Here is an 11,572-nt window from a genome sequence, read left to right on the forward strand (position 1 = left end):
ACTTTGGCTTGCAGCTAAAAAAAAAACAACCTCCTAACATTGAAGTAAAAAAAAACAACAACCAGAACGTTAAAATATTAAATTACTCATACATGCATAACACAGTAATGTTTTCCATTTTAAAGTAATCTTAATACTCAATTTAAGTAAAAGTAGGTATACAAATGTTATTTTTTGTGGATTTTCTGGAACCCACACATACGTTCAAATTTTCGTTAAATGTGCCTTACCTTTTCCACGGAAAAAGCTAACTTTCTTCAGTCATCAAGAGCTACTGACTTCATTCTGTCTGGATATTTGACAATTTTTCTAAGCCGAAATGATTAGAAATTTCGAGTAATGATCAGATAGTGATAATGGATTTTGTGGTGTCTTTCAGTTTTTGACTAGTTTAACCAATATTAGTTAGGGGTTTTTTTCTGAGCAACCTAATCAATTCCTTTTTGCCATAAAGTAAGAATTTGGGTAAAATGGCTGAAAATTGGGCCCAGTTGGGAAAATGATCTGATATACATATAAAAATAGATTTTGAAGGCTGGAGGGTCTGAGAAAACTTAACCTTAGACTACTTAAAGTGTTATTATGTGGGCTATGTGCTAGTGAAATAATCAACAAACACATCATTTATGTTAAGAGAGATTTATCATTTCAGAATTATGGCAAGGACTTTGCCATAATTTTAAAAAAGTGACTTCTATGCAGCTTTCTAACAGAAAATTGCATAGTTTTATGATAGAAAGCTGTGGATCTACAACATGGGGTAAGCTGTAGTTCCAGTGTAGAAAAGATGCAGGATTCACTGTAGGTAGAGGGTGTTGCAATTAGCATTAACATTATAAATGAAGGCTAAGTTTAAAAAAAATAAAACACAACTTTACAGAAACAACAATTTTAATTGGCATTTTATACCACCTATAACATAAATGCATTTGAAAAAGATAAAATCCCCAAACCAAAGATCCTAAAAGGATAAACGACTACCTCTGCAATGATGCGTCTCAACATTGTTCACTACTGTATCAGAAAATTAAAAGCATTTGTTTCAGATGGGGAAAAAATAAAATAAAACAACAAAACAAAAACAAAGTGAAAGCTTAGCACCAAAGTTCAAACACAAAATAATGCTTTAGCTTCCACAGCATTATTCCACTCACAGCATTTTGAGAATCCACGATAGTACCGGTGATATGGTCCCTCTGAACAAACTCTCACTCCTGAAACATGTAGGATGTCACAAAATACAATCAACACAATGACAGAAAGGGTCCCTTCACAAAAGCTTTGGAAATTTAACAGACATTTAAGTACTTTAAAAATGCAATCACATCCTTAAAAACAATGCCGTCTTAAGAAAATAGCTGATAAAAATATTCTCTGCATTTTACAACAAAAAGAAGTACAGGAAACCATCGCCGCTACTCTGCTTTCTCATCCTCTTCAGCCTTGGCTTCCTTTTTGTCTGCCTGATCATCTGCTGCAGCAGCCTGTAGATGAATAAAGCAAACATTTTTAGCAGTTTGTTCTCACTATGAAACCAGACCCATTAGGCACAAGTGGTAACGTACCTCCTCAGCTTTGGCCTCGCCATTTTCTGCAGGAACTTCTTTCTCTGCCTGGGCTTCTTCTTTCTTCTCTTCAGCCTTTGCTGCCTCCTTTACCTTCTTGGTCTTAGGAGGAGCCTGTCATTAACATCAATGCAAAGCATTAGGGGGAAAGCAAACAAGCACAAAAAAACCATGTTTTTTCAATCACAGCTGTAAGAACCAGGGTCATGTGTGCTTTTCCACTAGAAGGGGTGCGTTGCATCTTGATGACCAGATTTTGACCAAATAGGTTAGGTCAAAATCTGCTTTAAATACCAGTCATCAGGTCTCACCTGAGCACGCTCAGTCAATAACCAACAAGGTCTGTATAGGATATAAAACTGATCACACTACAGCTGGGAGACACAAAGGACCATCTTTTAACCTGATGAAACAAACACTCACCATTTTTCAGACCAAAAGCACCATGTGCTGGGGCCAGCATTCACATCTGGCCCCCGAGGTCAGACGTGAACAATTTTGTGAAGTATAAGATATAGGCATTTGAAACTGAACAGTAGACAATAGGTATGTGGAAAGCTGTGCCTTACATTTTTCTGTCCCCCCAAAATCGCTGCTGAAAAGCATCTGCATAGCATGATTCTATGAGGATGTGACATTTCATTATGGGTATGGTGTGTTCATGCATGCAACTCTATGTACGTTTTTCCAACATACATAGAGTTTCACATATATAGACTAAGAAAATGACTTAATTACCAATTAGGTAACTTCTGTATGAATTTTATTTAAGTTCTACTGGATTACATCTAAGGGAATCTGAGAACAAAAAACAGGGGCTAAATACTACTGCACACCACAATTTTCAGATTTCTATGATTAAAAATAAGACCTATTTTTCACTGTGGAAAGCAAAGAAAAAGACAATACCACTGTTTGGTAGACCATACACTACAAATGAGAAAGTTTCAGAGTGCAGGACAACCAGTGCCAATTTTGGTCTTAACAATGCCTCTCTGGAACCAGGATGTCTCTTGATAAAAAAAAAAAAAAAAAAAGGTAATTTCAGCCAAACTCACTTGAACCCCAGCAGTGTTAATGTGCTAATAACATTTTTCAACACTCACCTTATTACATTTAATCTCGGTAGACCTACTGAGGGAGGCTATGTAACGTGCTTATTTGCATGTAAATTGGACAACTGTGATCTGAGAATAGCGCGTAGATTTAGGAGTGTGAATGCATACGAATTACCCCTGATGCATGTTGATACCAGGTCTGAACAGAGCTACGGAGATTTATGAACTCCTTCTGACCACAGTTCTGCTAGTGTGCAAAACAAACAAACAAAAGCAAAAGTTTAACCACCACCAGTGGAAAGCTGTGTCTTTCTACCTTTGTCTTCTCTGGTTGTGGCTTTTCCGGGGTCTCTTTCTGCAAAACACAGAATTTAACATGGAAAAAAATGCATTACAATAGCCGTGCATACAAGTTGAATTCTCAGTCTCAAAAAGGATAGTGAAGCTTACCTCCGACAACCTTTGAGACTTCCGTCTTGGCTGCAAAACAAAGATTCAGGGTTAATTAAAATATTGATGAGTTGGGGTTTAACAAACTCCTTAAAAGTCAGCAAACAATTATCCTATCCACAATAAAAGAGATTAGGACATTAATTAATTTTATTATGTGTTAAAACAGAAAGAAAATGCAACCGTTTAAATAAAATAATAATAATAATAAAAAAAAAAAAATCACACACACACCAATATGTTCCTTGCATTTCCTCTAAGCACTGGAAATCAGTCAGTAGGTAAGCCTGTAAATGCATAATCCCCTGTGGTTTATGTGCATGTTCTAGTAGCCTTTTGGAGACTAAGATGAAAATATTCCCCTGTGCAGTTCAGCTTATGAAATCATCTGAATTGAAACAGAAATCTTTAACTCCACAGTTCATCAGGTACACCTACGTATTTTATCCCTTGTTTTAACCAAGTTTAACTAACAGGCACAGTTTAAACTCCGATCCCAACAATACATTATGTCATCACTTAGGTTCTTTTTTTTTTTTTTAAGACATACTGACCTCTGCAGCTGCATCTGCATTGGAAGTTGCCTGTGTAAGTCAGAGAGGTGGAGAGGGAAAAAAAAATTAACAAGCATTTGAACAACAACCATTCATGAGTGAGCTAAAGTGGGTGTGTGGTGGAAAGGGGGATGGGCACCTAGATGATCAAGAATTTATGCAATCTGTATGAAATGTGACAAAATGTCCTAGGCGTTTCTGGCTCAGATTAGGGGTAAAGGACTTCAAAGCAACAATAACGGTAGCCTAAAAACATATTTTATGGTAAACCAAATATGTTTTTTTTGCAGTATGGGGTTTAAAACCCATTGGAATCGGCCAGCTGTGTCGCTGTTTTCGTGGACACATCAGCTGCCATGATGAGCCATAAAGAAAAGACAGACCGCCTCGGGAGTGACGCGCACCATCTTAATACAGAGGACAGTCAAAGGTTAATATCCCAGCAATGTAAACGGTAAACATGAAGAAAACACGCCACATTTAGTCGCTGCAAAATCGATCCAAAGAAGCTCAAACTAAGCTTAAAATGCAGTGTTTCACGACTGAAATTCCTTGAGGTCGCAACCTGTATGCTTCCTCAACGATAGTTACACCCCTTTGTTTAATCCCAACACACACACACACACACACACAGGACTACGAAGTAGCCAAGCAGTTCAGAAACCTGCCTGAGCGTGCATTGCTATCAGGATATGTGGCTCCGGGAGCGAAACTTATTTGGCTGTGCAGGCGTGTTATCCCTGGGCTGAGTAAAAAGGCGCCACTTCCCAGTGTGAACACGGCAGACCTGAGCACATCCGACTTGAACTCCATGTAAACCCATTGAACACTGAGGACATTCATCCTTCTACATCCCAGCTTCAGATACACATGCCTGTATAATGTTTACAGCTAAAATACTTTAGACACGCTTACACACACATTTAAACCTACCTTTTTCCGTCCCATTCTCGTTTTGTTTGGCGAGACAGCTACAGTAAGGAAAATGTCAACCTTTTAGTTCCGATAAAACTAAGAAACCCTGCAGGTCAGACGTACACCTCAACCCTATACTTCCACGGAAGTGTGCTAACGTTATATTTAAGGTTCAACCAGTACCCGAACTAGCTTTAACTGGATTGGATCCCTCGCTCCTTATGTATTTTATCCCTTGTCCTACCAACCTAGCAGGAAGACTGAATCTCCGCCCAATGTTCCCAGTGATTGGCTTTGAGATTCAGGCAGCATATTTTTGAAACACAACATCTTTACCTGTGTGGGTAGGATGGCGTGCCAATCAACTATCAGTGTTTATCTAAGCGGAAAGCGCGACGGGTGTTGTCAGCAAAAAATCGAAGCAGAAAAACCACCGTGAAGGTATAGGCTTCAATGATTAGATAACATGAAAAGATTAGCAGCAAAATTATAAGAAAAAATGTCACAAAACCTGAAACAATATGTGCACAGATATAAAGCACCCCCAAGAGGGAAATATGCCGCATAATTTTGCTTGCACGCCCAACGCTTGTTGCTCAGCAGAGATTAGTGAAACGTATGTGATTTTACAAAAGTAGTCTATCAGCTCCACCTGTAACAGTGAGCTGAATAGCTGTGGGAGCAACACTGGTGGAAACATGGCGACAGGCTGCGCTTGGTTCCTGGTGCTGGGCTCCGTGTTTCTCTGCAATCTCATGAAAATACTCCTGCCTAGCATTTCATCTTTCGTAAGTCGGGCGTTCTGGTTTGTCTATGTTAACTGCGGATTTGAGCACTGTTTTGTATTTATATAATATTGTAATATCTTTCAAATAAAAAGCTAAGCTAGCCGCTTCTAGCTTAGCATTTAGCCAAGCTATTAGTGTTAGCTTGCCGTAAACAAAACGAGGCTTATCTGGCTGAAGGCCTGGTGGAGTTTTCACCGCAACCTGATCAAGTTACGACCCAAACGTAGCAAAAATGTAGTACCTCGCCATTACCTTAATTTATCAAGCTAGCTGTTTTGCACAATCCTTTGTATTTAGACTCAGCCAAATACTAACCATTTCACTGAATTAAAAATATTCAGAACTGTTCCGTGCATTATATTGTCATATATTGCGTATATTTGCTGCTGTGACAATTATTTAGGGACCCTTCTATTAATTTTGAAAATGTTAGCTTTTTAAATAAATGTAGCTCAATAAATCTCCGTTCTTCCACCAACCAAGCAGCTCCAATAGGTCATGGGTGTTTTGTTTTTTTTTTTTTTTTTTTTAACATTATTATGGTATAACAGTATAAAATGAAAAAGACTGTCAAAGTTTGAAAAACTTGGTATATAGTACTTGTTGCCTATACTCTCACTCATTAAATACTTCCCCCACAGTAAAAGCCATCCCTTTATTGTGCTCAGTAAAGCTGTTTTTATTTTTCTTTTAAGCTGACAAAGATGGTGCAGAAAGATGCCGAGCAGGAGAGTGAGATGAGGACTGAAATCCAGCAGATGAAGAAGGAGCAGTCCTCCATAAGCATGATGGATGAGTTTGCAAGATATGCCAGGCTGGAGCGTAAAATTAACAAAACTACAGATAAGCTTAAGACACATGGTAAGATGAAAACTAACACACATGTTCACCGATTCAAGAGGTCCATCATACCACTGAACAGCAAGAATCTTTCTTATAAACTAGCAAAATGTAGTATGTGCTTTATGTTTATTATTACCAGTACAGCTTAAGCTGGAAAACCTTCAACAGAACTACTGTTGTACACTTAGAAAAATGTGAAGTAGTTTAACAAAGAAGACTGTGTATAAATTTAGTTCTCTGGATGTGCACAGCTGTCAGAGACATTTAAAAACGCAATTGTAATTGCTGTGAAAATGATTTCACAAAGTATTCACTCAAGCGGCCAGAATATAAATGCATGGTACACTTCTTGGATTTTTATTAGCAAAACAGTGACGTATCTATTTCCATCCTTTTCACTGTAACGCACCAGTTTGTGCTAGTTTATCTCAAAAATCCCTTTTTATCACATATTACTCAAATGGGGAGGTGCTCAGTCTTTCACAGCTGTTTAAATCTGCCGCAACAGACAGAATTCAGCAACTGCAGGAAGTGGCTGGAGGTTTGATGTTTACAAAGTGTTTGCTGGGAGCAACAGCTGCCTGTTGTCCAATGCAGACAATCTAAGAACCGTCTCATAAACAAACCAGAAGTCTACATTTGTCTGGCCAAATGCGTAATATTTGCACAACTGCTAAATTAATGAGCGTGTCGCAGTATAATGAATACGTTTTTAGTGACTCTTGTAAGAACATTTGCATGCATTTACTCTCTCTATTTACTCTCGGTCTGAAATACATTGTTTGGCAATTTCAGATAAAAGGCTACTATAGTGGTATTAGATCACTACGTCAATACTAATATTAATTAATTTTAATTAATGGTAAGCACACATGGATACATATACTGCAAATGATTGCATGTTTGATTTACCTTTGCAGTGCAGTCGAGAACCGCTCAACAAGCCAAAATGAAATGGGTTGTGAACATTGTCTTTTACATACTGCAGGTAGGTGAACAATACAAACAGAAACACAAATGTATCTGTAACTTATACAAAAATTCTCTTGCTGCTCTGACCACTTGTAAGATCTAAACTTATAAACTTTGTTAGAAAGTAAACACAGTAAAATTAGTATGACAAGCTGCAAATGGTAGCAATGTAGGAACTATCTATAATTTCAAATATGTATTCCTTTCTGTCTTCAGGCTGCTCTGATGGTCTCACTGATATGGAAGTATTACTCTGATCCAGTGACTGTGGTCCCCAGTAAATGGATCGCTCCTGTGGAGCGACTAGTGGCTTTCCCAACAGGAGTGGCAGGTAGTCAGTCTACTGTTATTGTTGTATCCAATATAAGACAAGCCAAACAGTTTACACAATAGTTATTAATGATATGCACGTCTCGATGACTTGTTAGTGAAATGTTACTTTAAAGCAATTTATTTAACATTTTATCAGTTGATAACACTTGATCAGTTTCAAGATGTTCCAGAATCAACCATGACTATATGGGATTATAGAAACCACCAGAAAGAGGCTCCATTATTATGAACTAATGTCCTCTTTTCTAAATAATGATCAATATGTTGGATAAGGTGACGTCTTAGTATTTCAATTTGTACGTTTCTCAGCTTAAGAGATCGTTTTATACTGTTCGATTTAAAAAAAACATGACAACTTGAGAAAAAATGGTGAGTAATGTTAACCGGTGAATAACCATACTTAGGCGGAGGAACAGGAAATGAAGCTTCAAAATAAAAGTTCCACAGAACTGTTCTTTTCTTGCAGGTGGTGTGGGAATCACTTGCTGGCTGGTGGTTTGCAACAAAGTAATCACACTGGGCCTCAGTGCCATCAGTTAGAGAACTCGGCTGTCTGCACATCTTCTTGGAAATGAATTTGGTGTTTAACATGAAGATAAGGCTGCTCTCCAACTGCAGTATTAATTTATTATTATTGTAACATTGTGTTTTCTATTTTTGTTGAATGAATGTTTTGATTTCTTACCATCTGGATAGAATTGTGACATTTTCTTTTTCTTTTTTTAAATAAACTATTAAAAACAAATTTTGTATTTTCCAAGTTGGGAAATATCCAACAAAAACAACTCTGATATTTTTTGTTTAGTTCCAAAAATATTGGTCTGAACAGCTTTTTTTTTAAGTCAAAACAAAACATAAGAAATTCTATTTGTTATTTTTTAAAACCTTTGAAAACAAAGCTTTTGTCACTGCAGTGAGATTTTATCTGACAAAATTGACTGTAAGATGCTGTGGTCCGTTTGAAGATTCTTAATCTCACTACAAAAGATTTCTCTTGCGTATTGAGAAGTTATTGTGTCTGCTCTGCTATAACGTATGTCACTATGCAAGTTCTGACTGACTGGGTTGAGCTGTGCATTCATTTTTATTTGACATGGTTGCATTCAGAGTTGTTTCTAAAACATTGGCCAATTAAATTTTATCTTCTGTTTCCTTCTCTTATAACTGCTGTAAAGTTTCTAAAGCCTTTGCTTCTTTGTCGTTCGGCTAGGTGTTCTAGACTCTCATCTCGGTTTTCTTCCCAATAGTTTTTCTCAATATCTTCCTTGAAAAATACCTGAAAAAATAGATTTTACATCAGCTTGATAAAATATTTTTACTACCCATTTTACAACTAGCATAATGCTTACCTCTTGGTGATCATCTTCTAATACAGTGTTTTCAGAAATGTTTCTTTTTGGACTTTCAGCAAGCAACACTCTTGCAGATGATGGTTATAATGCTGAAATGATAAACAGTTAACAGGGCTTGGATGATCACAGGAACTTTAAATAGGCATGACGGATTTATAAAATATCCAATTTCCTTGATAACATGAAGCATAAATCAACAAATTAGATCAAACTGAATGCTACGTACCTGCAGATACAAAACTTGATGTTTAATTACTCAAGACTCTGGTGTTCAAGACTCCTTATGTGCCAAAACATCTCTCTTTGATAGATCTGATGATGTTTGGACAAATCTATCTGTCTGCACCATCTTATTCTCTTTAGCTACAATTATAAGTACATGCAGCTGAAGTCACAAGCAGCTTGAAAGCATAACTGACCTTTATCAAAGTAGCTTATTTGTGCACTTTACCTTTTTTACTGTGTAGTTTAACCATTCTGTGGTAGTAAATATTATGTTTCTGCACTTCTTTTTCTCTGAGCTATTTCAGAAAGAAAGAAAGAAATCAAAAGTTGCGTATTATACATAGCTATGGAGACAAGAGTGACATCTCAGCACACAGGATCATTATCATTATTTCAGTAGTCATTTCAGTAATTCAATTTAAAAAGCAAAATTCATATACAAAGAAAAGTATGTTTTGAGTTTTTGTTTCTGGTAATGTTAACAAAACTCCAAGTTTTCAAAGTCAGTGACAGTTTGGGGAGCCACTTCATCTGTTTATGTTGGTGCACTATTGTCTACTCCAAAGTCAGAGCAGCAATCTGCCAGGAAATTGTAGAGCACTTCATGCTTCTTTGTGCTGACAAGCTTTAAAGAGATGCTGGTTTCAATTTCCAACAGCACCCTGTACCCTCTCATACTGCAAAAGGTACCAATAATAACTACTAATAGTCATGTTATCATTGTGATTGATTTGTCAGCAAACTCTCCTGAATTAAACGTGATAGAGAAACCTATCAGTGTGATACCTATCAGTCATTTCATGCTCACCTGAAGCTCTTTGGTCAGCTGGTGGATGTGTTCTTGCAGACAGACAGATGCTCTTCTTGCCTCTCTGAGCTTTCTTTGTTCGGAGTCTATTTGGCGTTTGAATGATTCTTGGTACAACTCAAGGGTTCTCTCCATGTTCTAAAGTATAAGGAGACAAAAAGAAATGCAATGCACGACCAAATAAAAGGGCTAGACTTTAAGACTAAAAACTTAGGGCTTGATCATGCATTCTGATTTCAACTTTGAAGTGAGCTAAATCCCAGCAACGCACTCAAGCCTCCATACCATACACCTTCGAACCTGTATCTTCCGATCCCTGTCCTCCAGCTGTGTAGTGGCACAGGCCAGCTTCAGGGTGAGCTCCTCCCTCTCCAGTAGACTCTGGTCCTGGCTGAGCTGCTGCAGGTGCTGTAGAGTGTCCTTCATGCTGAGCAGCTTTCTTTCCGTGGCCTGCAGCTGCCTGCCCAGGTTGTCACGGGACACGCGGGTTTCACGGAGCAAACCCTGAAGAGCTTTGGTTTCATTGTTGTGCTTGGCTAAAATCTGGAAACAGGCATAGAAGGAACATGGTTTCTTTGGTATTGGTTGTGCTGGTAATTCAGGAATACTCTTTAAATTTGAATTGCATTAAAAAAAAGAGTATGTTTACTTTCTGTTTTCAGACGTAGATAGGGCATACTTTGCTGACAGAATGGAAGTGAAATCTGAAGAGATGAAATTATGATCCAACCTGGGAGATGCCGTCATTTGAGTCTCTGAAGTGCTGCTGCGCCACCATGTGGCGGTGCTGGACTTTCTTCAGCAGTTTGTTCTCAGTCTTGGCTTCACTGAGCTGCTGCTGCAGATCCCAAACCTGGCTCTTCAGCGCCCAGATGCAGTTCATGTTGGGGGCTTGGTTCACTGACTTGAAACCTTGCAGAGTACGGATTGGAGGCATCTTCAGGATTTCATGCTTCATTTTCTGCTTCTGGACTGCTTGGGCTTTCGTGCCTGAAGGGAAAAATTAATTTGTTTGGTTATGACAGGAAGAAGTAGCAACCCACTCTATCTGTAGTCAATTACATCTTGCATTGCCTTCACTGTATCCAGATTTCTTTGATCCTTGGAGTTTGGCTGGTGGGTGCTCATCTGGAGTCCTGTCAGCTCTCTCCTCACGGTCAGATGGATACCCTGGACCATCAGAAGAACCACAGCAGGGACTGGACCACCTGGAGGTGTTGGTACTGCAGCTCACTGTATCACGATCCCCATCCATACAACTTTAAGAAGAATTTGACACTTTGTGAAACATAAGAAAGATTTTTCTTGTCAAAACCGGAAACAACTCAGCTTAGTAAATCGGCCTATGCTAATTAAATGTCTTTGGAATCTTATCTAAATGTTTAATCCTAAACAGAATTTTTACTTTTGAAAAAACGCCGGTTGTCATGGCACCTGCTACGGAACTCATAATGAAGCTGAAGTTAGCATGTGATTCAGAACTTAGTTAACTTTTATTTTATTTTTGATTTTTAAAAAATCTAAAATAGTTAGAATGACCAAACATGTCATTCCCCACCTGTTACAGATTGCATAAAAAGTGTCAGTCATGGTGTAAAACTGGAGGGCCACCAATCAGTCTTTCCTGATGCCAAAAGTAGAAACCTTTAGATGTGACTCTGCTTCAGCACACCTGAGTCAAACAATGAGGTCATAAGATGGACTCTGGA

General features: G+C 38.1%; 3 protein-coding genes across 3 annotated transcripts; 1 reads left to right on the forward strand and 2 right to left on the reverse strand.

The window, feature by feature from the left end:
* Window positions 1-873: 873 nt before the first annotated feature.
* Window positions 874-4,804, reverse strand: LOC102228841 (non-histone chromosomal protein HMG-14A-like). The gene is made up of 6 exons (XM_005808299.3): window positions 4,561-4,804; window positions 3,628-3,657; window positions 3,074-3,103; window positions 2,940-2,978; window positions 1,566-1,679; window positions 874-1,484 (listed from the first exon to the last, which is right to left on the reverse strand). The coding sequence occupies exons 1-6, from the start codon at window positions 4,573-4,575 to the stop codon at window positions 1,416-1,418; spliced, it is 297 nt and encodes a 98-aa protein (XP_005808356.1). The 5' UTR covers window positions 4,576-4,804; the 3' UTR covers window positions 874-1,415.
* A 204-nt stretch (window positions 4,805-5,008) lies between these two features.
* Window positions 5,009-8,223, forward strand: LOC102229100 (tail-anchored protein insertion receptor WRB). Its single transcript, XM_005808300.3, has 5 exons — window positions 5,009-5,330; window positions 6,026-6,191; window positions 7,094-7,161; window positions 7,362-7,476; window positions 7,945-8,223. The coding sequence occupies exons 1-5, from the start codon at window positions 5,241-5,243 to the stop codon at window positions 8,016-8,018; spliced, it is 513 nt and encodes a 170-aa protein (XP_005808357.1). The 5' UTR covers window positions 5,009-5,240; the 3' UTR covers window positions 8,019-8,223.
* Window positions 8,224-9,819: 1,596 nt separating this feature from the next.
* Window positions 9,820-10,926, reverse strand: LOC111612000 (lebercilin-like protein). The gene is made up of 3 exons (XM_023351469.1): window positions 10,594-10,926; window positions 10,164-10,406; window positions 9,820-10,001 (listed from the first exon to the last, which is right to left on the reverse strand). The coding sequence occupies exons 1-3, from the start codon at window positions 10,819-10,821 to the stop codon at window positions 9,849-9,851; spliced, it is 624 nt and encodes a 207-aa protein (XP_023207237.1). The 5' UTR covers window positions 10,822-10,926; the 3' UTR covers window positions 9,820-9,848.
* Window positions 10,927-11,572: the final 646 nt, after the last annotated feature.

This window comes from Xiphophorus maculatus, chromosome 18 (genome assembly GCF_002775205.1).
Source record: "Xiphophorus maculatus strain JP 163 A chromosome 18, X_maculatus-5.0-male, whole genome shotgun sequence".
NCBI lineage: Eukaryota > Metazoa > Chordata > Actinopteri > Cyprinodontiformes > Poeciliidae > Xiphophorus > Xiphophorus maculatus.